The 26689-nt window shown below is 46.5% G+C and overlaps 1 protein-coding gene across 1 annotated transcript in view; it reads right to left on the bottom strand.

The window, feature by feature from the left end:
* Nucleotides 1-26689, bottom strand: part of LOC138286373 (scavenger receptor cysteine-rich type 1 protein M130-like) — a 793269-nt gene that overhangs the window by 122321 nt on the left and 644259 nt on the right. Inside the window, exon 14 of the mRNA XM_069226532.1 lies at nt 367-681. Within this exon, the coding sequence (XP_069082633.1) occupies nt 367-681 (315 nt within the window). The remainder of the gene's footprint in view (nt 1-366; nt 682-26689) is intronic.

Genomic DNA, 26689 nt, shown 5'->3' with positions numbered 1-26689 from the left:
TTGATGGTGTAAACTAAATGTATGCAAGAAAGATCACATTGTCAGCTTATAAGGGGTTCAAAACAGGGCAGCGAGAAACTCTTCCTCACACTTTATATGTTGGGAAGATAAACTGACCAGGAGCAAGCAGATGGGCAGGAAAGGAGTTTTATATCCACCCTCAGCCCCAGAGTAGAGCTCTGCATGATTATCTGCTTGAAAATATTTAATAAAGGGTATTAACGGTTCATCCACTTATACCTGACGAAATGCTTACAGCCCGAGGTCACATTTGTTATTTTGATAGAAGTGACTAATTTCTTCATTAGGCCTCATGTCTTCAGTATGGAAGGAAGTTTATTTTTATTCTCATACTGCACTTCTTACTTGTACAGGTCACTCCGGCATGCCCCAGTGTTGGACAGGTTTTATCATTCCAGCCTCGCTGTGCACATTTCCACAGGAAATCCTCATCTCCTTGGCACTGGACATCACCCATCAAAACTGGCAAAGGGCTGGTCCCGAATGTTGAATTATATTGATAGCTCTGCACAGCTCCACATCTAAGCTGTCTGCAAACCACCAAAGCATCTTTCTGATCCCAGCCATCATCACACACGGTCCCCCAAACTCCATTGTGCCTGACCTCCACTCTTCCAGAACAAAGAGAGGCGCCGTTCACCAACCGGACCTCATCAGGACCTGGAAAGAGATGAACAGGGCAATGAGAAGGACTGTGAACAAAAGGAGCTAAGAACACATGGCATTGTCTTCAAGAAAGGTAAGCTTGACAGATAATATTCAATAGTACATGACAAATGACTGGCTGTGGGGATGCATTTTCAGCACATGGAGGTCCCACCTGTAGGAGGATGGCCTGGTGTGTGGTGGGTACCCATGGTACTTACACCTTATACCAGGTCCAGGTATCCCTTATTAGTGTAGTGTAGTCAGTGTCTGGAAGCCAGGCTCTCGAAAGGTAGCTGAGGATGAGCAGCCAAGGCGTATCTAGGAGATGTGCAAAGCTCATGCAATACCACTATAGTCACACTTAGGGCCTGATTTATTCTTTTTGATCACCACAATTGCGTCATTTTTTGACGCAAAGTGGCGCACGCTTACAAAATTCAATGATATTTTGTCAGTTTGCGCCTCTTTTGCATCAAACAAATGACGCAAATGCGGCGCTAAAAAACTATAAATCAGGCCCTTAGTATTTAAACACATGAAAGAAAACACTCAGTATTACAAAAATAAAGTTACTTTATTTTGGTGACACAAATGCTAAAAATACCTTAGAGACTATACTCCCTTAGGAGGTAAGTAATATACAAATTATGTACACTAGTATGAAGAAATAGGCATAAAAACAGTTAGAAAACAGTGCAATTAATGAAAATCAGAATAGTTAGAAATGGGCCTAGGGAGAGCACAAACCATATACTAAAAAAGTGGAATGCGAAAGTCGGTTCCCCACCTAGGCAAGTTTAATGTGCAGAGGGGAGCTGGGAGTATTAGGAAAGCACAAAAGTAAGTACCACACCCACCTCCAGTGACCGGAAAAGCAGGAGTAAATCACTGTGAATTCCCCAGAACACCCACTTAGAAGAGAAGAGAAATAATGCAAAGCCCAGAAGAGACTGCAAGATACCAACAGTGCATTCCTGGACAAGAGAAACTGTGGAAGAAGGGGGCCAAGTCCAAGAAGCACAGCACAGTCCAGGAAGGGCAGGCGCCCCTTCCTACCAGTTTGAAGGTGCAAGAGGTGAGTCAACGATGAAGAAGGAGAGTAACCGCTGCACCCAAGAAGATGAAGTTGAGTCCCACACCGGCATGAGGATTGCAGTTTGGTTTGCATCTTCGGATTCCGCCAATAAGCCTTGGCACACGCCAAACTCACTGTTAGTAGAAAGTGGAGCTGCCGGGGACCAGACAGGACCAGGTGGGGTCTACCCAGAAGGGGGAGTCAGAGGAGGCCCTTAGCAACACAGAGAGCCAACAGGAACCTAGGCAGCACCAACAGGAGTCCCACAGGACGGGGACACAAAAGTAGCAGAAGAGGCCCATGCAGAACTACAAAAAAGGCTCCATGCCCCTGGAGAACCACTCAGGTAGCTGTGCATCACAGGATGGAGTGCTGAGGGCTGGAGCTTCAAGATGCCTTACAATCCGTTGAAAAAGATGCCAGCAAGCCTTGGCAGCTGCACAGGATGGTTTTCTGGGGGTACTGTCCTGCGTGGGCAAGCAAGGGCTTACTTCCACCCAAGTTGGACAGCTGGAAGAATGGACCATCGGGCCCACCTCAGTTTACCACCTGTGATGCAGGATCCACGCAGCTCAGCAGGAGAGGGGAGCCATGCAGCCACTCCTCATCTCAGTTGGTGCCTGCAGAAGCAGGGGAGTGACTCCTTCGCTCCAAGGGAGATTCCTTCTTTCTTCTAATACAGGCTTAAGACGGGCTGGACTCAGAGGATGCACGACCGGGGAAATGTTGCAGTTGCTTGAAGGAGCCATGGATACAATGTTGCAGGAGGTGTCTTGCTTCTTTATTGCAGCTTGTTGCATCCTGGAACATCCAGATGCAGTTTCTTTTGGTCAGAAGTCGAAGTGGAGGTTACAGAGGAGTACTGCTGCAATCTGAATCTCAGGAACCACCCAAGAGAGGAACCCTAAATAGCCCTGAAAGAGAGATTGGTCACCTAGCAGGGTGACCACCTATCAGGAGGGGGCTCTGACATCACCTGCTGGCACTGGCCACTCAAATGCTCTCAGAGTTCCCTGCCAACCTTTAATCCAAGATAGTGAAACCCATGGACCCTCTGGAGGAGCTCTGAGAACCACCCCTGGGGTAGTGATGGACAGGGAAGTGGTCACTCCCCTTTCCTTTGTCCAGTTTCACACCAGAGCAGGGACTGGGGGTCCCTGAACTGGTATAGACTGGTTTATGCAAGGAAGGCACCAAATATGCCCTTCAAGGCATTACCAGTGGCCTGAGGAGGCTACCTCTCCCAAGCCTGTAACACCTATTTCCAAAGGGAGAGGGTGTAACACCCCTCTCCTAAAGGAAAACCTTGTTTTGCTTTCCCGGACTTAAGCTTCTCAAGCAACAGGAGGGCAGAAACCTGTCTGGGAGGTGGTAGCAGCTTGGGCTGCCCGGAAACCCTCAGACGGCTAAGAAGACCTCAGAGTGCATGGGATCATACAACCAATGCTTGCAAAAGCATTGTGCTATGATTCCAACATGTCTGCTACCAAACATGCCTATGTTTGGAGTTACCATTATGTAGCTGGTCATCGGTATTGACCTCTGTCCAGTACATGTGCCAAAGTCTGGGAAAATGTGCCTGGAGTTTGTGGGGGCACCTCTGCTAGTGCAGGGGTGTCCTCACACACAGGTACTTGCACCCTGCCCTCTGGGCTAGAAGGCCTGCCATAGGGGTGTGTTGTTAGTGACCTGGTGCAGTGAAAAGTGGCACTGAAAGGGTGCTTGCACCTTTTCACGCAAGCTGCAATGGCAATTCTGCAGAGCCCTTTGCTTGGGCTTCCTATTGGTGGCACAATATATGCTGCAGCCCATATGGATCCACTGGAACCCCAATGCCCTGGGTAACTAGGTACCATATACTAGGGACTTATAATGGGGCACCACTGTGACAATTGTGTGATGAAACACTGTGTTTTGGGAGTGAAAGCATAATCACTGGGGACGTGATTAGCAGGATTTCAGTGAAAACAGTCAAACACACTGACATCAGGCAGAAAAAGGGGGTAACCATATCAAGAAAGAAAGTACTTTCAGACACCGCCCACTACTCTTTGTGCAGTTAGGTGCTTATATTGAAGCAAGGGGCTTCTGCTGCATGGGGCGCATTTTAACTTATACCAGGGGAAGCCTGACTTCAACCCATGGCCATCACCCCAGCTCCTGGAGTTCCCACACACTACTCTTTGTTCCCAGAGGTGCTTATACTGCAGCAGGGGTTCCCGATGCGTGGGACGGCCCCAGGTGCATGCCCAGGCAAAGATCAGGCCAAAAGCAGACCCGTTGGTGCCTGTCTGTGGATGGACTAGGCTGGCTGGGCCCCCCCTCATGGCCGTGCTCGCTGGGAGGATGTTGAATCTTATAAGTTATTGTAAAAGTTGACTGAAGGGCCCCCCAAATCAAATGTGAGTGTGTTCCTTTGGGTTTAACCCAGTGGCTGACTAGATTTGTTATTGGAGGAGGCACCTATCCCTAGGTCCTTAGCAATGGGCAATACCTTAGATGGGTTCCTGCAGCTTGCAGTAGCTGTTATAACAAAATAAAGTAAACTGGCCAAAAAGAGATTGTCTTTATGTCCCCCCCACCCTTTGACAACAATGCAAGTCAGGACTTTGAACCACAGGAGGCAGAGACTCAGCGGGCTTTGCTAACCAGGGCCAGTGGGCCTTACAAACCATAGTTCTGCTTTCTCCAGTGACTGCCTGTAGGAGGCTGGCCTGGCTTGTAGTGGGTACCAGAGGTACTTACACCTTGTGCCAGGTCCAGTTATCCCTTATTAGTGTAGAAGAGGTGTTTCTAGCAGCTAAGGCTGATAGAAGGTAGCTATGGCAAAGCAGCTTAGGCTGAACTAGGAGACATGTAAAGCTCCTACTATACCACTGGTGTCATATGCACAATATCATAAGAAAACACAATACACAGATATACTAAAAATAAAGGTACTTTATTTTTATGACAATATGCCAAAAGTATCTCAGTGAGTACCCTCAGTATGAGGATGAGAAATATACACAAGATATATGTACACAATACCACAATTATGCAGTAATAGCAAAAGGAAGTAATGCAAGCAGTGTGAAGTTACAATAGATTACAATAGGAGCACATAGGTATAGGGGCAACACAAACCATATACTCCAAAAGTGGAATGCGAACCACGAATGGACGCCAAACCTATGTGAGCTTGTAGAGGGTCGCTGGGACTGTAAGAAAACAGTGAGGGTTAGAAAAATAGCCCACCCCAAGTCCCTGTAAGGTAGGTGTAAAGTGCACCTGCAACCTCCAGAGAGCACAGAAGTTGTGATAGGGGGATTCTGCAAGGAAAACCAACACCAGCAATGCAACAACAGTGGATTTCCGGACCTGAGTACCTGTAAGACAAGGGGACCAAGTCCAAGAGTCGCGAAAGTGTTGAGAGTGGGCAGGAGCCCAGGAAATGCAGGCTGAGGGTGCAAGGAAGCTGCCACCGGATGCAAGAAGCTTGGTGTTTTGCAAGAACGAGGAGGACTAGGAACTTCCCCTTTGGAGGATGGATGTCCCACATCATGAAGAAGCTTGCAGAGGTGCTCCCACGCAGAAAGACCACAAACAAGCCTTTCTAGCTGCAAGGGTCTCGGTTAGGGTTTTTGGATGCAGCTGTGGCCCGGGAGGGACCAGGATGTCGCCACTTGGATGAGGAGACAGAGGGGGCGCCCAGCAAGTCAGGAAGCCCTCACAGAAGCAGGCAGCGCCCGCAGAAGTACCAGAAAAGGCACATAGAAGAGGAGTGAATCGGAGTCCACGCAAAGTCACAAAAGGGAGTCCCACGATGCCGGAGGACAACTCACAAGGTTGTGCGCTTCAGGTTAGAGTGTCGGGGACCCAGGTTTGGCTGTGCACGAAGGAAATCCTGGAAGAGTGCACAGGAGCCGGAGCAGCTGCAAATCATGCGGTACCCAGCAATGAAGTCTAGCGTGGGGAAGCAAGGACTTACCTCCACCAAACTTGGACTGAAGAGTCACTGGACTGTGGGAGTCACTAGGACAGTGTTGCTGAGTTCCAGGGACCACGCTCGTCGTGCTGAGAGGGGACCCAGAGGACCGGTGATGCAGTCTTTTGTTACGTGCGGTTGCAGAGGGAAGATTCAGTCGACCCACAGGAGATTTCTTCAGAGCTCGTGGTGCAGAAAGGAGGCAGGCTACCCCCAGAGCATGCACCACCTGGAAACAGTCATGGAAGCTGGCAGGATGAAGCGATACAAGGTTGCTAGTAGTCGTCTGGCTACTTTGTTGCGGTTTTGCAGGCGTCCTGAGCAATCAGCGGTCGATCCTTTGGCAGAAGGTGAAGAGGGAGATGCAGAGGAAAGCAGAGACCCTAAATAGCCAGAAAAGGAGGTTTGGCTACCTAGGAAGGAGGATTGGCTACCAAGAGAGGTAAGAGCCTATCAGAAGGAGTCTCTGACGTCACCTGCTGGCACTGGCCACTCAGAGCAGTCCAGTGTGCCAGCAACACCTCTGTTTCCAAGATGGCAGAGGTCTGGGGCACACTGGAGGAGATCTGGGCACCTCCCCTGGGAGGTGCAGGTCAGGGGAGTGGTCACTCCCCTTTCCTTTGTCCAGTTTCATGCCAGAGCAGGGCTGGGGGGTCCCTAAACCGGTGTAGACTGGCTAATGCAGAGATGGACAGCATCTGTGCCCATCAAAGCATTTCCAGAGGCTGGGGGAGGCTACTCCTCCCCAGCCATCACACCTATTTCCAAAGGGAGAGGGTGTCACACCCTCTCTCAGAGGAAATCCTTTGTTCTGCCTTCCTGGGCCAGGGCTGCCTGGACCCCAGGAGGGCAGAATCCTGTCTGAGGGGTTGGCAGCAGCAGCAGCTGCAGTGGAGACCACGGAAAGGCAGTTTGGCAGTACCCGGGTTCTGTGCTAGAGACCCGGGGGATCATGGAATTGTCTCCCCAATGCCAGAATGGGAAACCTTTTATTTTTCCTCTCTTTCCCCCCCTCTCTTCTTTCATGTGTTCTCTCCCTTTTCTTTTCCCCGCACCCCGTCTTTTCTTTTCTTTTCTTTCTTCTCTCCTTCTTTTTCCCCGTCCCCTCTTCTCCTTCTCTTCTTTTTCCTTTTTTCACTCTCTCACCCTTTCTTCTCCTTACATTTTTCTTTTTTCTAACCCTTAATACCCACCCGCCCATCCCTCCCCCTCCGCTCTTTTCCCCCCTCTCTCTTCCCCGCTGCCCCTTCTGTCACTCTCTCTCCTTTCCCCCCCTTTCCCCCCCCTTTTTTGCCCTTCCCCCCCTCTTCCCCCCACCCCAACATCCGCCGCCCCCTTTTCCCCCCCCACCCCCCAACCCCTCCGCCTTTATTCCATTAAGTATGCTTTTTTTCCCCGCCGCGCAACACGCGACATGCTGGCTCATTACCGCGGGACTCTCATTCCCAGAGTCCCCCGGCCCAGCAGTACGCGCCGCACTTACTGCGGTGCGTCATCACAAAGCGCCCAACCGCGCGGCCCACACAGGACACGGTCGGAGCGCCCCCCTCCGTCACCGGGCCCTGGGACTCCCCAGCTGGGGAGACCAGAGGTCCTTCATCTCTTGCAACTTTCTGCATAGAGCGTCACCATTAGGCGCCCGGCCACGCCATCCACTAGGACGCGGTCGGAACGCCGGCCACATCACTACAGGGCAAACCACACCAGGATATCGGCAGCATAATTAAGACGTTTTTTGAACGCCGACGCATAATGGGCACCCTTATTACCATAAATACCGGGCCAGCCCCTCATTCTACACCAGAGCGGTCTGGCACCGGCACCTAGGTACTCTCCCCGGTAATCCCTTTGGAGTGGTAAGTCTGATCTACATGGCACCTTTGGATTCTCTTTCACCTTGTCCTTGTGACACTCCATAGCCCTTTCTTCCCTCCTTTAACCTTCTATCCCCCTTCTTCCTTACTCCTAAGAGTGTGACTACAAGGGAATACCCCTCCCCCGGCGCTATTCAGACCAGAGGCCATTTGCCCCTGACTCCGGGGTAAGTCAATAATGCATGTAGTTTTGAGTGTTTTTACACTTGTTCAAAGCTTGTCACGTTTTTTGCTGTATTGTGTGCTGTGTTGTGCCACTTTTTCACCCCCAGTAATTTGTGGTTCTTTTATCAGCCATTACAGACCTACCACACCATGAACCACCTGTTCAGGTAGGCTCTTTATGATTCACTTTGAGTACTCCACTTATTGCTAGTTCTCCGGGATCCTAGACCCTGAAGAATGCCCCTGACCTACCAGCACTTTGAGAGGGCAGAAACATGTTGGTCATATACATTCTGTTTTAGACTCTAGGAGACATTATTCTCCAGTGAGCCTTCTCCCTATTTCTTAATCTTACCAACATGCACCTTCATTAAAATTTAACTAGTACTAACTGGTGACATGTATGGTAATTTTATCTCTATCTCTACCTCATCTGGATCCCCGCATTTATCCAGCTAGTATAATTTCAGCACTCCCTCTGTTTCTTTTAACCAAGAGGTTGAGTCCGCCCAAGTAGTATCATCTCACTTGGGTGGGGCTAGGTGGTCAAATGATGAAGCAAGACACTATTATGTGTGTGAGACCACCTAGTCCGTAAGGGGACTCCCCCTTTCCCTCTTCCTCCCCCCCCCCCCATGACAACACAGTCTCTCTTCCCTGGGACACACTTTGCTCATGCCTTCTGCAAACCGTACGTTAAGGCGACCTAACTGACACCACCTTTTGAGGGAACACTGATCTAGTTCCACCCTCAACCTCTACTACCCCACACCCTTAGTGGCTTTATGGCACCTTGGCTAGTACCAGGGTGCCCACACACTAAGTAAGTTTGCACCCAACCTTCACCAGGTGAAGGTTAGACATATAGGTGACTTATAAGTTACTTAAGTGCAGTGGTAAATGGCTGTGAAATAACGTGGACGTTATTTCACTCAGGCTGCACTGGCAGGCCTGTGTAAGAATCGTCAGATCTCCCTACGAGTGGCAAAAGAAATGCTGCAGCCCATAGGGATCTCCTGGAACCCCAATACCCTGGGTACCTTAGTACCATATACTAGGGAATTATAAGGGTGTTCCAGTATGCCAATGTGAATTGGTGAAATTGGTCACTAGCCTGTAAGTGACAATTTGAAAAGCAGAGAGACCATAACCACTGAGGTTCTGGTTAGCAGAGCCCCAGTGAGACAGTTAGTCATCACACAGGGAACACATACAGGGCACATACTCATGAGCACTGGGCCCTGCCTGGCAGGGTCCCAGTGACACATAAACTAAAACAACATATATACAGTGAAATATGGGGGTAACATGCCAGGCAAGATGGTACTTTCCTACACAACCCCCCCCAAAAGGAAGGACAATAAAACTAGCCATGACCTGATGAGTCTTCATTGTCTAAGTGGAAATATCTGGAGAGTCCATCTGCATTGGAGTGGGTACTCCCAGGTCTATGTTCCACTGTATAGTCCATTCCCTGTAGAGATATGGACCACCTCAGCAAAATATGGATCACCTTTCATTTGTTTTAGCCAAAGTAGAGGTTTGTGGTCTGTCTGAACAATGAATTGAGTGCCGAACAGGTATGGCCTCAACTTCTTCAGTGCCCAGACCACAGCAAAGGCCTCCCTTTCAATGGCAGACCAACGCTTTTCTGTAGGGGTCAACCTTCTGCTGATAAAAGCTACTGGTTGATCCTGGCCCTCAGAGTTAAGTTGAGATAAGACTGCCCCTACCCCTAATTCAGATGCATCAGTTTGAACAATGAATTTCTTGGAGTAACATGGGCTTTTTAGGACAGGTGCAGTGCACATGGCCTGTTTGAGCTCCTCAAAAGCTTTCTGACAGCTAGCTGTCCACAATACCTTTTTAGGCATCTTCTTGCTAGTGAGATCATTAAGTGGGGCTGCAATGGAGCCATAGTTTTTAATGAATCTCCTGTAATACGCAGTGAGGTCTAGGAAGGCTCTCACCTGTGTCTGAGTTGTAGGGGGAACCCAATCCAGGATTGTCTGGATTTTCCCCTGAAGTGGTGCAATTTGTTCTCCACCTACCAGGTGTCCCAGATAAACCACCTTTCCCTGCCCTATCTGGCACTTTGAAGCCTTGATAGTGAGGCCTGCCTTTTGCAGGGCCTCCAAAACTTTCCACAGGTGGTCCAGGTGATCATCCCAGGTGGAGCTAAAGACAGCTATATCATCCAGATATGCTGCACTAAAAGCCTCCAACCCTTGCAGGACTGTATTCATCAACCTCTGAAAAGTGGCATGCGCATTTTTCAACCCAAAGGGCATCACTGTAAATTGGTAGTACCCTCCTATAGTTGAAAATGCAGTTTTAGCTTTAGCATCCTCTGATAATTTGATCTGCCAATACCCTGCAGTCAAATCAAAGGTGCTTAGATACTTGGCAGATGTCAGTGTATCTATGAGCTCATCTGCCCTGGGTATAGGGTGAGCATCAGTTTTTGTTACCTGGTTGAGACCTCTGTAATCTACACAAAACCTCATCTCCCTTTTTCCATCTTTTGAGTGAGGCTTTGGTACAAGCACCACAGGAGAGGCCAATGGGCTTCTTGCTTTATGCAGTCCCTGACATGGTCAGGCTGCCTATAGATTTTACTTTTGACAGGCAAGCTGTCTCCAGTATCAATTGTGTGTTCACACCAAGATGTGGTGCCTGGCACAGTTGAAAAGAGTTCAGAAAACTGTCCAAGGAGATTTATGCAGTTGTCTTTCTGCTCTGCAGTAAGACAGTCTGCCAAAACTACACCTTCCACTAAAGCATCATCTTCAGTGGAAGAGAAGAGATCAGGGAGAGGGTCACTCTCTTCTTCCTGTCCTTCATCTGTTGCCATGAGCAGGGTGAGATCAGCCCTGTCATAGTAGGGTTTTAGGCGGTTGACATGGAGCACCCTAAGGGGACTCCTGTAACGCCGCGCTCTGACACGGCGTCTCTTTCTGTCCTCGCGGGTGGAACGTGCTACCGATATTCAGAGCGCCGTTCCCCACGTTTCTTGACTATGCTTTCTGGGAAGCATATATTTCGCTCCTGGCCGCGCTACACTTACTTGTAGCCTTTTTTCTTCTTTTGTTGTTGGTGGTGTTTTTTTTGTTGGTCCTTTTGCCTGTCTCTATCCATGTTGTGTCCATCTTGTCTTCTTCGTGTTTTTGTCCCAGCATGCTCTGTTTCTCTTTTATACTACTTTCTTTTTCCTATACTGGTCTATGGGCTTTTCCCAAATCCAAGATGGTGTTACTTCCCTTTCCTGTGATGTCACTTCCCTTTTCTCAGTATATAAGTCAGTCAGTCTTGTTCCTCCTTGCTTTGCAAACACTTCCTTCTGGTTGTGCTGTTCGCTCCTGTTCTTTGTTTCTGCTTTTTGCCTTGGGAGATTTTTGCCTGTTCTTTGTTCCTGCTTTTGCCTTGGGATATTTTTGCCTGTTCTTTGTTCCTGCTTTTGCCTTGGGATATTTTTGCCTGTTCCTTTTTTCCTGTCTTTTACCCTGGATATTGCCTATTTTTGTTCCCTGTTGTCAAGTCCTGTTTTTTTTCTTGTTTTCCTTCAGGAGTTCCTGTTAGAGGTTTGTTCCCCAGTATTGGTTTTTTTTCCCACTGGGACTCCTTCTGGAGGGTACGGTCTGCTTTTGCGTAGCCTGTCAAGCAGCACCGTGGCTACTAGAAGGGGTCGCCCTTATCTGGGAGTATCCAGGACCTGTAGAAGACTTGGTGTATTCGCCAATCCGAAATCCAGAGGTGAGAAGTCCAGCGCAGTACGTGACTACTCCTGGCAGTGCCCAGGTCAAAAAAGTAGGTGACCTCGCCCTTCTTTTCAACAATTAGATGGGGTCCACTCCATTTGTCCTGGAGTGCTTTTGGGGCCACAGGCTCCAATACCCACACCTTCTGTCCAGGTTGGTACTGAATCAGAACAGCCTTCTGGTCATGACATTGCTTTTGGAGCTCTTGCCTGGGCTGAAGGTTTTTACTGGCCTTTTTCATGTACTCGGCCATTCTGAATCTTAGGCCAAGTACATAGTCCACTATGTCCTGTTTAGGAGCTTTTAAAGGTTGTTCCCAACCCTCCTTCACAAGTGTTAGTGGACCTCTTACAGGGTGCCCAAATAGGAGTTCAAAGGGGCTGAAGCCCACTCCTTTCTGGGGTACCTCCTTGTAAGCAAAAAGGAGGCAAGGTAACAGACCATCCCATCTCCTCCTGAGTTTTTCAGGGAGTCCCTTTATCATTCCTTTGAGAGTTTTATTAAACCTCTCTACCAGTCCATTTGTTTGTGGATGATAAGGTGTGGTGAATGTGTATGTTACACCACATTCCTTCCACATAGCCTTCAAGTATGCAGACATAAAGTTGCCCTGTCTGATACAATCTCTTTTGGAAAACCCACCCTGGAAAAGATTCCCAGGCGGGCTTTTGCCACTGCAGGTGCTGTAGTGGTCCTTAGAGGAATTGCTTCAGGATATCTTGTGGCATGGTCCACTACCACCAAGATAAACCTATTGCCTGAAGCAGTAGGAGGGTCAAGGGGGCCAACTATGTCAACCCCTACCCTTTCAAAGGGAACCCCAACCGCAGGTAGTGGAATAAGGGGAGCCTTTGGAGTGCCACCAGTCTTGCCACTGGCTTGGCAGGTCACGCAAGATTTACAAAAGTCTTTTGTGTCCTCTGACATCCTACGCCAGTGAAACAGGGGGACAAGCCTTTCCCATGTTTTAATCTGGCCCAAATGCCCAGCCAAAGGAATGTCATGTGCCAGAGTTAGGAGGAACTCTCTGTACTGCAGGGGAATGACCAATCTCCTGGCTGCTCCAGTTTTGGGTCCCTTGCCTCTGTGTACAAGAGGTTGTCCTCCCAGTAAACTCTATGTGAGTCACTGACATCCCCATTTTGCTGCTTGATAGCTTGTTGTCTGAGACCCTCTAATGTGGGACAGGATTGCTGTGCCATACTCAGCTCTTCCATGGCAGGCCCCCCTCCACCCAAACGCTCAGCAGTGTCTGCTGCCAGCTCATCTGGTGAAGGTTCTGCACATGGAGGAAATTCTTCTTCCTCAGAAGGAGAATCATCTGTAGAGGGAGGGATAGTGGGTAGGGATTTAATCTTGCTACCCCTAGCTTTAGGGAGCACTTGGTCCATTGTTTCATGATCCAAGTAACCCTGTCCTTTTTGCTTTTTGGCCTGAGCCCTTGTCAAAGCACAAATATGCCCAGGAATGCCCAGCATTGCTGCATGAGCCTCCAACTCCACTTCTGCCCAAGCTGATGTCTCTAAATCATTTCCGAGTAGGCAGTCTACAGGTAAATCTGAAGCAACCACAACTTTCTTTGGACCAGTAACCCCCCCCCCAGTTGAGATACACAACAGCCATGGGTGGCTAAGAGTCTTGTTATGAGCGCCTGTCACTTGGTACTGGTGACCAAGTAGGTGTTGTTCAGGGTGTACCAGTTTCTCTATCACCATGGTAACACTGGCACCTGTGTCCCTGTAGGCCTGAACCTCAACACAATTGATTAGGGGAAGATGCTTGTACTTATCCATATTAAGGGGACAAGCAACCAAGGTGGCCAAATCAATGACACCTTCAGAGACTAACACAGCCTCCCTAACAAGACCAACCCCAACTAAATTACCAAAAGTGAGCCCAGCTACTCCCTTGGATTGGATATTAGTAGGTTTTCTCCCACCACCACTGCTATTACTAGGGGCACTAGAGGTTGCAGTAGGGGTTGTGGTAGTGGGAGGTTTAGTGTTTTTCTTTGGACAACTGGCATCAGTTGTCCAATGGCCTTTTACTTTACATAAATAACACCAAGGCTTTTTTACTTGATTTGAAGAGGATTTGGACCCACCACCCCCGCCAGAATGTTTTTGTGGGCCTGATGAAGATTTAGGGCCAGATGTAGGAAAGGATTTGCAAGTCGCAAACGGCAAAAACTGCCGTTTGCGACTTGCAAATCGCTTTTTCCTATGCAGAAATGCATTCTGCGAGTCGGGACCGACTCGCAAAATGCATTTCAGAATCGCAAATAGGAAGGGGTGTTCCCTTCCTATTTGCGATTCCTAGTGGTATGCAATACCATTTGCGACCGCATATGCGGTTGCAAATGGTGTTGCAGTTACCATCCACTTCAAGTGGATGGTAACCCACTCGCAAATTGGAAGGGGTCCCCATGGGACCCCTTCCTCTTTGTGAATGGACCCCAAATTATTTTTTCAGGGCAGGTAGTGGTCCAAGGGTCCAAGGGACCACTACCTACCCTGAAAAAATACCGAAACTAAAGGTTTCGGATTTTTTTTAAGTGCAGCTCGTTTTCCTTTAAGGAAAACGGGCTACACTTAAAAAAAAAAAAACTGCTTTATTTAGAAGCAGTCACGAAAACACGGAGGTCTGCTGACTACAGCAGGCCTCCATGTTTGCTAGTGCCCATAGTCGGTATGGGGCCGCAATTTGCGACCCACCTCATTAATATTAATGAGGTGGGTCATTGCGACCCCATACCGACTCGCAGACGGTGTCTGAGACACCGTTCTGCATTACATTTTGCGAGTTGCAAATAGCGAGTCGCTATGACTCGCTATTTGCAACTCGCAAAATGTTTCTTTGCTACATCTGGCCCTTAGTTTTACTTTTGTCCCCACCCTTGTCAGAAGACTTACCATCCTTCTTCTTGCCATCCTTGTCACCCCCTGTATGAACTTTTCTGTTCACTCTTGTTCTGACCCATTTGTCTGCCTTCTTTCCCAATTCTTGGGGAGAGGTCAGATCTGAGTCCATTAGATATTGGTGTAAAAAGTCAGACACACAGTCATTCAGAATACGCTCTCTCAGAATAAGATTATACAGGCTTTCATAGTCAGAAACTTTACTGCCATGTAACCACCCCTCCAAGGCCTTCACTGAACAATCAACAAAGTCTATCCAGTCTTGTGAGGACTCTTTTCTGGTGTCTCTGAACTTAATCCTGTATTGTTCAGTGGTTAAGCCAAATCCATCCAAGAGTGCATCCTCCAAAACTGCAAAATATTTAGCATCACTTTCTCTAACAGTAAGGAGCCTATCCCTACCCTTTCCACTAAATGATAGCCATAATATAGCAGCCCACTGCCTTTGAGGGACCCCCTGTACCATACAGGCCCTCTCAAGTGCAGCAAACCACTTGTTAATGTCATCCCCCTCCTTGTAAGGGGGAACTATCTTGTGCAGATTCCTGGAATCATGCTCTCTCACAGGACAGGAATACTGCTGCTGCCACCATGGGGTCCAAACCCCAATCTCTGTCTCTCCTTCTCCAGGTTTAGGGATTCCCTGTCTAGAGCCAGCTGTTGCTGTTTAAGCTTCAGTCTGGTCTCTTCCACTCTCAACCTTTTGAGTTCCCTTTCTAACATGTTGTCTTCAGGGTGGGTGGGTTGGGAATGCTTGGACACTGAGGATATATTGGAACCAACAGAGGGAGACCTGTCCCTAACAGTTGGCACTCTAACAACCTGGCCTCCAGGAACAAAAACATCCCTACTATGATGGGAGATTCTATTACTACCAGCATTGCTAGGTGGTCTGCTAAGGGGCAGATTTGGAATAGCACCCACCACACCTCCTTCAAGGGGCTCCCCTGAGTCAGAGTGTGAGCTATCTACTAACTTCTCAGATGAAGGGCCACCCTGGGCCTTATCATTCTCAATAAGCATGTTAAACAGAAATTCTCTAGAAGGGTTCTTTCCTAACACTAAACCTCTATCAATGCAGAGACTCCTTAGGCTCTTAAAGTTAAGATTGTCATATGTTGTATTGACCATTTTAAGAGAAGTTCCTACATCAGACATGATAGAAGAAGGTTTAGGGACAGTTAAAAAGAGAGAAAAAGTTTCAGGACTTTTTAAAGAACAGGAAAAAAAACTTTTTCAAACTTTTTGAAACTTTTTAGAACGTTTAGGAGTACTTTTCAGCAGAAAGTGTACGAGAAGAAAAGCAAAACTTTTTGGTTAGGTGTACATACACTGAACTTGTTTTGTATATTTTTCTCTTATGAAAAGTACAAAATGACAAAGTGGTAAGTAGTTGCAAGTACTTATTCCACCGCTGCACAACCAATGTAGGAGGCTGGCCTGGCTTGTAGTGGGTACCAAGGGGTACTTACACTCTGTACCAGGTCCAGTTATCCCTTATTAGTGTAGAAGAGGTGTTTCTAGCAGCTTAGGCTGATAGAAGGTAGCTATAGCAGAGCAGCTTAGGCTGAACTAGGAGACATGCAAAGCTCCTACTATACCACTGGTGTCATATGCACAATATCATAAGAAAACACAATACACAGATATACTAAAAATAAAGGTACTTTATTTTTATGACAATATGCCAAAAGTATCTCAGTGAGTACCCTCAGTATGAGGATGAGAAATATACACAAGATATATGTGCACAATACCAAAATTATGCAGTAATAGCAAAAGGAAGTAATGCAAGCAGTGTAAAGTTACAATAGATTGCAATAGGAGCACATAGGTATAGGGGCAACACAAACCATATACTCCAAAAGTGGAATGCGAACCACGAATTAACCCCAAACCTATGTGAGCTTGTAGAGGGTCGCTGGGACTGTAAGAAAACAGTGAGGGTTAGAAAAATAGCCCACCCCAAGACCCTGTAAGGTAGGTGTAAAGTGCACCTACAACCTCCAGAGAGCACAGAAGTCGTGATAGGGGAATTCTGCAAGGAAAACCAACACCAGCAATGCAAGAACAGTGGATTTCCGGACCTGAGTACCTGTAAGACAAGGGGAGCAAGTCCAAGAGTCGCGACAGTGTCGAGAGTGGGCAGGAACCCAGGAAATGCCAGCTGAGGGTGCAAGGAAGCTGCCACAGGATGGAAGAAGCTTGGTGTTTTGCAAGAACGAAGAGGACTAGGAAGTTCCCCTTTGGCTGATGGATGTCCCACGTCGTGAAGAAACTTGCAGAGGTGTTCCCACGCAGAAAGACCGCAAACAAGCCTTGCTAGCTGCAAGGGTTGCGGTTAGAGTTTTTGGATGCTGCTGTGGCCCAGGAGGGACCAGGAGGGACCAGGATGTCGCCACTTGGATGAGGAGACAGAGGGGGCGCCCAGCAAGTCAGGGAGCCCTCACAGAAGCAGGCAGCACCCACAGAAGTACCAGAACAGGCACTTAGAAAAGGAGTGAACCGGAGTCCATGCAAAGTCACAAAAGGGAGTCCCACGACGCCGGAGGACAACTCAGAAGGTTGTGCACTGCAGGTTAGAGTGTCGGGGACCCAGGCTTGGCTGTGCATGAAGGAAATCCTGGAATAGTACACAGGAGCCGGAGCAGCTGCAAATCATGCGGTACCCAGCAATGCAGTCTAGCGTGGGGAGGCAAGTACTTACCTCCACCAAACTTGGACTGAAGAGTCACTGGACTGTGGGAGTCACCTGGACAGAGTTGCTGAGTTCCAGGGACCACGCTCGTCATGCTGAGAGGGGACCCAGAGGACCGGTGATGCAGTCTTTTGTTGGCTGCGGTTGCAGGGGGAAGATTCCGTCGACCCACAGGAGATTTCTTCAGAGCTCCTGGTGCAGAAAGGAGGCAGGCTACCCACAGAGCATGTACCACCTGAAAACAGGCGAGAAAGCGGGCAGGATGAAGCGATACAAGGTTGCTAGTAGTCGTCTGGCTACTTTTTTGCAGTTATGCAGGCGTCCTGAGCAGTCAGCGGTCGATCCTTTGGCAGAAGGTGAAGAGGGAGATGCAGAGGAACTCTGGTGAGCTCTTGCATTCGGTATCTGAAGAATTCCCCAAAGCAGACCCTAAATAGCCAGAAAAGGAGGTTTGGCTCCCTAGGAAGGAGGATTGGCTACTAAGAGAGGTAAGAGCCTATCAGAAGGAGTCTCTGACGTCACCTGCTGACACTGGCCACTCAGAGCAGTCCAGTGTGCCAGCAACACCTCTGTTTCCAAGATGACAGAGGTCTGGGGCACACTGGAGGAGCTCTGGGCACCTCCCCTGGGAGGTGCAGGTCAGGGGAGTGGTCACTCCCCTTTCCTTTGTCCAGTTTCACGCCAGAGCAGGGCTGGGGGATCCCTAAACCGGTGTAGACTGGCTTATGCAGAAATGGGCAGCATCTGTGCCCATCAAAGCATTTCCAGATGCTGGGGGAGGCTACTCCTCCCCAGCCATCACACCTATTTCCAAAGGGAGAGGGTGTCACACCCTCTCTCAGAGGAAATCCTTTGTTCTGCCTTCCTGGGCCAGGGCTGCCTGGACCCCAGGAGGGCAGAAACCTGTCTGAGGGGTTGGCAGCAGCAGCAGCTGCAGTGGAGAACCCGGAAAGGCAGTTTGGCAATACCCGGGTTCTGTGCTAGAGACCCGGGGGATCATGGAATTGTCTCCCCAATGCCAGAATGGCATTGGGGTGACAATTCCATGATCTTAGACATGTTACATGGCCATGTTCGGAGTTACCATTGTGCCTCTATACATAGGTAGTGACCTATGTATAGTTCACGCATGTAATGGTGTCCCTGCACTTACAAAGTCCGGGGAATTTGCCCTGAACAATGTGGGGGCACCTTGGCTAGTACCAGGGTGCCCACACACTAAGTAACTTTGCACCCAACCTTCACCAGGTGAAGGTTTGACATATAGGTGACTTATAAGTTACTTAAGTGCAGTGGTAAATGGCTGTGAAACAACATGGACGTTATTTCACTCAGGCTGCACTGGCAGGCCTGTGTAAGAATCGTCAGATCTCCCTATGGGTGGCAAAAGAAATGCTGCAGCCCATAGGGATCTCATGGAACCCCAATACCCTGAGTACCTTAGTACCATATACTAGGGAATTATAAGGGTGTTCCAGTATGCCAATGTGAATTGGTGAAATTGGTCACTAGCCTGTTAGTGACAAATCTGGAAAGCAGAGAGAGCATAACCACTGAGGTTCTGGTTAGCAGAGCCTCAATGAGACAGTCATCACACAGGGAACACATACAGGGCACATACTTATGAGGACTGGGGTCCTGTCTGGCAGGGTCCCAGTGACACATAGACTAAAACAACATATATCCAGTGACATATGGGGGAAACATGCCAGGCAAGATGTAGTAATACTGTCAATAAATGTTGTCTAACCACCCCCTACCAATGCTGATCTTGGCTAGGGTTTGCGGTTTCTTTCATGGAACATCGTGCGGTTCGGGACAAACTTTCTAAAAAGGATTTGGTGTCTTTTGCCCACATTATTTGTTGCCAAGAAACATGGGTCATTGGTCCAATCGCTTTGAATGGATTTAAACCTTACTGTGTACCTGTACTTTCATATGCGGATGATGCTGTTCTTTTTGAGGGCAAAGAGTCTTTTAAATGGCTTAAATGATTTCATTATAAAACTAAAACTTAGGATCAACCACCAAGTCATTTGTAATGACGTGTGGGCCTCAAAGCACCAAATCTAAGCGTTTTAGTATCGGGAGACTTTAATTGAGAAAGTCCCATATTTTAAATATTTAGGCATTTTGTTCAATGCGAGTGGGTCATGGGAGAGGTTAATCAAACAAAGAGCACAAAAGATGGGGGCAGCATGTGATAAGGCATTTATATTTGCTGCAAGGATTGGTTTTAAGACAATTACAGAGATGATCCAGCTTTTAGGAGTGAATGCCCCGACCATTGGTGTTTATGAGTCTGAGGAAAAAATGATTGTGCCGATTACTCGCGGTCTCTTGTACAACAGCAAGTTATATTCTCAATTGTGAACTTGGACTGGAGTACTTAGAGGACTTTGAGGGCATTGCCCCCCAGTTATTGTGCTTGAAATATGGAATTCTCTGACAGCTGGATTTTCCCAAGAAGTTCTGAAAGAGTGTTTGATTTTTAGATACTATGCAATGCATCCCTGGGTGGCTTACATCAAGAACACCTTCTACAGCTTGGGAATGAGCACTCTGTTTGACCCTCCTGACGTGATAAACTTCAATGCAAAGACAGAGTGAAAAGGGCCCTTGCCTCATATAGGGAAGAGGGCTGAACTGTAAGGTCCTTCAATATGCACTCTGTTGTAAAATGTATCCAAATCTAAAACCTGTCTGTGAGCTTCGTACCTAAACATAGGTTTTATTTGACAAGGTTTAGATTAAATTTGATTTACCATTTAGTTGCTTTTTCTGTTGCTGTCTCCAGAGCTGACCTTTCCTTTGGTTGTCCATGCGATGTCACTTTCACTCACTCAACAGAGCATTTTATGTTAATCTATACACTGGATTGTCCACTCAGAGCCCAGTTCTTGAACCCCATTCTGTTGTACAAGCACTTTATAGCATATAAAGATGGACTCGGATACCTGCAATCTCAAGCTATGCCAGAAATGTGCGCCTCTGTACTTAGTTATATAATTGCTGCAATTAGACTAAGGAAATGTTATGCTTTTTAAATAATGGTTGCGTTGTAGTCATTTTTATGTATTTCTAAAAATATTTAATTAATGCATTTTATTTTTTAATGTGTAGATTGTATTTATCATTGTGCTTTTATGGTCAAAAATTTTGATTGAATAAAGATTCATTTTGATTTTGATTTGAGTGACTTTGGGAATAAATCCCTTAAACATGTAAATCTTCTTTTTCCAATCTCCCAGTAAATGCAGTGTTTGGCAGCATCTTCTACTTGGCAGCTATGCGTCCCCCATACGAATGTAATAAGCCAATGGGATCAAATTCATGGGAAAGGAAACTTCATTACTAATTCTTTGGCGCCTCTTTGGACTTGGACTTAGCTTTATTCATCAGCTTTCTATCATGGTGGCCGCAGTAATAGCAACCCTTCAGACAGGAGCATTGGCAGTTGGTCAGCAATTTTTCCCTCTACACCCTCACACTTCTAAGGGATCAACACAAATGTAAAAAGTAAAATATGTCCAGCATGGCCATGAGAATATATCTTTCTGATTGACTTTGAACGTGGCCGCAGGAAGGCCTTACCTAGATGTAAATATTTGCTGTGCGGCCTCATATTAGCTTTCAATCTGTACTCAAGGCACACAACTTACCTTTAACTCTAGCCTCAAGGCTATTGCTGAATGGATGCGCACAACACCTAGCGGCTTCTTAGCACTAGCAGTATTGTAGATGCATTGGACACTAAATTAGGAAAAATATGTTTTTCGAACTCTAATGCTTTCCAGGAATCTTCAGGAGGTTCTTGTGACAAAGAGTTGAAAGTCCAAGATTCTATAAGACTCGGCTCTGATCCAAGCTCTAAAGGAGCTTCTTAGCACTAGAAGTACTGTAGCTGCATGGGACACTAGATTGACTAGATTGAGAAACATTTGTTTCTTGAATCCTAATGCTATCCAGGAATCTTGGGGAGTTAATGGTGACTAGCGGCTGAAAGCCCCAGAATCCTGAAGGATTTACCCTATATTTTAGTAGGGCTGGGCCTAATTTTCTTTAAGCAACATAATCTAGGGTAATCCAGGGATTTTCAAAATGTGAAAATCCAATTTAATGCCCAACATTGTGCCAGTATTCTGTCTTGTGTAAGCACTTTGTCTGTTTGAGGAAAAAGCCTCTCCCGTGATTATGGAACCAAATTCAATATGCAGCAACAACGCAAGTAACCCCTATGTGAGCAGCATTTCTGCCAATAAAATTACTCCAAAACTCATGTTGCATCAATTTATTTACCCAAGTGGACTGTTCAAGTACATTTTGGGTTTGGATTTTGGTGGTAAATCATGACTCTTTTTTGTCTGTAATCTCTACTGCTTCATCCACTTTCAGAAGGGGAAATCTGTACTTTTTTTTGGAAAATCAAGCAAGTTCAGTCAAGTGTTTTGTAAAATCTTTGTGTTGGTAGACACCAATATTTTTGTTTTTGTTTTTTCATTCTGTGTGTTGCTGATGGCCTGGAGTTTAGGTTGGGGAAGAGATTGGGGGATAATTGACATTTATGGATGGTGGATGCCTGAGATTATTTACGTCTGCTCATTTTGCATCTATTTTGTGAATTATGTCCAGCTTGTCTTCATAGTGTTGTACATTGTACCTTTTGGGGTTTAAAACCTGATTTAGATCTCGGTGGTCGAGTTACTGCGTCACAAACGTGAAGCATATCCAGTCTGCTGTATTACAATTCCCATAGGATATAATGGAATCGTAATACGGTGGACGGGATATCCATCACGTTTGTGGCAGAGTAACCCCATTCACCAAACTCTACATCAGGCTCTTAGTCTGTTGTAGGCCTTGGATGTATTTTTTCACATTCAATGCTTGTGGGCTAGAGTTTGTTTATATTATTCTAGGGGTTGTGGATGGCCTTGTATTTTTTTATCTGCATGTGCCTGTTGGTGGCTACAATTGTGCGGCTCCAAGAGTCCAGGCTCATGTATCCAGACATTTCCCTTTGTTCATGCCCATCCGCTTGCCAACTATTTTTGTGTCTTTGTGTTCATATCTGTGTGAGATGGTTGATTCATTGTTTTGCTCCAACTTTTAAAAGTATCTACCAGGGAAACTGTTGTTAATTCAAATGACTTTTACTAGATGTTACTAAAAATAAATCAAACAGTTGGCATTTACAATATATACATATGACAATAAAATCTTCGTGCTACATTCATCAAATCAACCATTTTCCATTTTTATGTGAAATAAAACAACCAATTGAACATTTTATTCTGGCCATTTAACAGTGCCACACTTTCTCCCCTTCAATGTCCTAAAATTTCCTCACGCCCCACCCTATTTAATATACATTGAAAAAAGTTGAGTTATAGGTCAAACAAGGTGAGCCACCATAAATCATTCTAGTACGGACCCAGTAGTCACTTAGACACCACTAAAGAAGCTGTTCACTTATAGCATCAGACATCCCCAACAATACAGATCATATTGGCCCAACCCATTAGATCTTTGGTTAACCCTTCATACTGTTGCACACTTTTCATATAAATTTCCCCTGCAATAGCCCGCCCCACCATGTCCTTAAGTCATCTTCTTCAAAATACGGCATGTTATTACTCAGCCTATTTACAGCTATTCTTTTTTTATGAAAAGAAAGGACAATAGCACAAATTTGTGTTTTTAGTTTCCTGTTCCCAGACAATTCCAAATTTCCACCACAGTTTGCATGGAGGTAGGTGTCTATGGAAAGGTTGGCTACATCTCTCTGGTTGTTGCTGAAATTTGAGCATTTTGCATTTCTAATTGTCCTGCCCCCAATCTACTCCTCTTACACTTCCAAAATGGTCATGAATCTACTGTTTGGATAGAGAACAGATAGTGTTTCACAGCCACCCTCCCGCCTCCTATCAATACCCCTGGACTGGTCAATTTGCCCAAAGGGATGTCCAGATACTCAAGAGTATAAGATGCTTTATACATCATTATTTTTACAGCTTGATCTCAAACATTGCATTCCTGCTACACTATAAAGGGTGGGGCAGGTGGATTCCCCCACCCCCTCATCAACAGACCTGTTAGTCTAAAGAACTGCATGTTATAGATGTGCACCCATGTTATAAAGCTTCATATCAGATATTTCCATTCCTCCCTTTTCCCATTCTCTTCTTATCTGCTCAGAGTAGTTGCACCAATAATTTATCAAGCTCAACAAATGTACACCATGCCTTGTTACTTTGTAGCACATATAGGCAGCGTGGCAAAAAGACAATTTTATTCAAAGTGACTTTTGCCATCATGGTTAATTTAAGGGAATTCCAAAATGTAACAGAGGATCGCAGACCTTGTACCACTCCCATCATGTTCAACTAACATCCTTCTGCGCCGTTAGGAGTGATGCCGATGCCCAGGCAGCGAAAATCTGTTGGTGCCAAAGCAAATCTGACCTGAGGCAGTTGAACTGCAGGAGTAATTGTTGCCCTGTGCTCTTTGTGTTTGTGGTCATCTTAAACTTTTCTCACTGTTTCTATTTTGTTGTGCTATTGAATATATTGTTTCTGTTTCACTAATAGTGTATTAGTCCCACAAAAAGGTCCAGTCACATTATAGGTGTCTATTTGTGGAGTCTTTTGCCTGCAATTCTGCAAGTTTCCATTGAAGGGGGAGAAAGGAGGGCCTCCAGCCATGGTAGGGAACCATACTCTCTTTTTTTTTTAACCTCCATGTGATGGCATCCATTTTGTGGGCCCAAAGTGTGTATGCGTGTCTGTGTGTGTATGTGGGTACGTATGTGTGTGTGCATGTATCTATCTCATTGACAACCATTTTATCTTTGACAGGAGGATGTAAGGCAGAGTAGACCTGCAGCACTGCAGCCAGTTTTCTTCACTGTCTTTCTCGCCTGACAAGCCAGGAAGACTCCCAGGGTTGGGCTGAGTCTCCTTGGTGTGGTGGGCTGGGGGATGGAGGGTTGTGTGAGAAAACTGGGCTGATTGCAGAAGCCCCCTCACTATTTGCCCCTATTTGTAGCTGATACTGGTGTTTTCTGACTTATGATTGTTCCCTGGGACCTGCTAACCAGGCCCAGAGCCTAGGCTCTGATTTAAATGGTATATGCAACTTATGAATACATTATAATTGCCTCTGACAACCTACCTATAAGTTCCTAGTATATGGTATGGCATGTAAGTGTAGTTAGGGCAATCATGGGTGCACTGCTGTGGTCTCTGGTTTCATTGTAAAAGCAGGCCTGCCCCGCTGGCTGCTTGTAAAATAAAATGAACCCCAAATTCGACTTTGGAATTCAAAGTAATTCCAAAGACTCAAAGTGCTTTATTTTTAAGTATGCCATCCCTGAAGTCTGCCCTGGATGTCTCAAGGTTTGGGTGCAGTTTAAACATAAGCAGAGGCTTTATAAAAGATGTTTTATAAGCCCGGGTGAGGGAAAAACAGCCAAATTAATTTTCCCCATTGTAGTACACTAGCTCCATAGGCTAACATTGGGAGGCTTTGTTTGAAAATAATAATGTCTAATTTCTGTTAGAAAAGAGCTAAAAAAGATCATGTTTGATATCAAACTTGCCAATGTTGGATTTATTATACCTAGTAAAGCAAAGACATTTTAGAACTCTTTCTGAAAGTTACCAAAACCAGACCTCTAGTGCCCTTTTCTGATTGGTCAGTCTCTGGCAGCCTGAGCCAAGCAATCTTAATGAGGTGTGAAGTGGCCTGAGCTGATACAAAGGAAGCATCTGGTGGAAGGAGAACTGCTGCAGCAGATGGCAGAGCAGGAAGGGGGACAGAGTGGCTGTAGGAAGTTGGCTCTCTATATGGTGCACTAAAAAGACGTACATCGTGCAGAGGGTCCAGTGGATCCTCAATTGGTTTCCGGAGGCAAAAGTAGATAGTACTAACAATTTATTTTGTGGTAGTGTGGGCGAGCAGTTAGACTTATCAGAGGGTAGTGCTAAGCATTTGTTATACTCACAGAGGCAATTAATGAGACACACACTCAAAGAATAAATCTGAGATCAATTTAGAAAAAAATAACACTTCTTTTTATATATATTATATATATTTTGAAACCAAGAACTTCATTACAAGGTAAGCACATTTTTAAGCATGAATACCTTTCATTTGCAAAAGTGGACACAGTGCAATTTTTGAGATATTAAGTGTTAACCTATGGAAAGAAAACAAGTTCAGCAAATATGTACTTTACGATGACGTACAAGTTCAATCTCTAAGACTTACGGTGAGTATTGGTCAAGGGACACCAACACATCACTCCAGGCATCACAGGAGCGGCCGGGTGCAGAGGTGTAGTACGGCTTTGGGTGCCCAATGTATTTCAATGGAGGTTGGTCTCCATGGAAAAAGGCTGCAGGCTCTGGCTAGGAAGCCAGGTGGGGACAACCAACAAGTAGGTCACAAATGAGTGGTGTTTAGGGACATAGGTGTACCTTTGGTTCTGTTCTCTAAGGCTCAGGGGTGTCCTTGTCTGGGAGCACTCATGGTTGAGGGGTCCTTTGGTTTGAGGCTGCAGCCATCATTGTGGAGTCCTGGAGGGGTGAAACCACAGTGGATTTGACCTCAGGAGAACTGTGGGACATTGTTGACACCAGAGGACCCACTTCAGATCAGGCCATAGGCGATGGATGCAGGTGGTTACTTCAGGTGTTGTGTTTCTCTCACCACAGGTGGGAGAGAGGGCCTTCTTGCAGAGGCTGCTGGCGACTTCGGAGAGTCCAGGAGGGATGAAACCAAGATGGACTCAGAATCTGAGCTGGGGAACCTTGTTGGCACTGGTGGTCCACTTTAACTTCGGTTGGTGACAGAGGGTGCAGTGGTGACTTCAGATGTCGGGTCTTTAAGGCTCCGCAGCTGCAGAGTCCTTTCTTTAGCGTTTGTTGGGGAGCATGTCCGCTGCTCACTGGAGTCTTCAGACTTTTTCAAAGGCAAGCAGTCCTGGTTTTCTGGAGGCTCAGCTGCAGGACAAGTCATCTTTTGGTGCAGAGTTGTCAATGGTTGCAGACAGGCCTGCGGGGTTGGTACTAGGTCAGCTGCTTCTCATCTCCTTTTCTGCTTCCTATCTCCTTTTCTGGTGGTGCGGCTCTTCAGTGTCCCTGGGCTTCTTAGGTCATCAGGATCTGAGTTCTTGGGTATAGGGTGCCACCTAAATACTCAATTTTTACAGAGAGTGCCATGTGGCCTGCACCCTTGTCAGTGTTTGCTTACAAAAAAAATTCTGGGCCTTGTCTATCAAGCTGATTGGCCTATAATTGCCCTTTTTATACATTGGGATAATTTCAGCCCTTTTCCATGACGGTGGAATGACTGGACCTGTGTAATTGCACTTGATAGCAATTTAAAATACATGCCCAATTCCTCAGGTACTGCATGGAATAAATCGCTGGGTATCTTATCCAGACTGGGCACTTTGCCACTTTTTATTGTTTCAATATCTTTCACTGTGTCATGAATCAAGAATTGAATTGGGTTACTACATCACCTGCATAGCAAAGAATCATTGTTTAATAAATCATCT

This window comes from Pleurodeles waltl, chromosome 3_2, assembly GCF_031143425.1.
Source record: "Pleurodeles waltl isolate 20211129_DDA chromosome 3_2, aPleWal1.hap1.20221129, whole genome shotgun sequence".
In the NCBI taxonomy this organism is placed as follows: domain Eukaryota; kingdom Metazoa; phylum Chordata; class Amphibia; order Caudata; family Salamandridae; genus Pleurodeles; species Pleurodeles waltl.
Note: the sequence above shows the minus strand (reverse complement) of the source record. Positions and strands in the feature narration are given on the sequence as shown.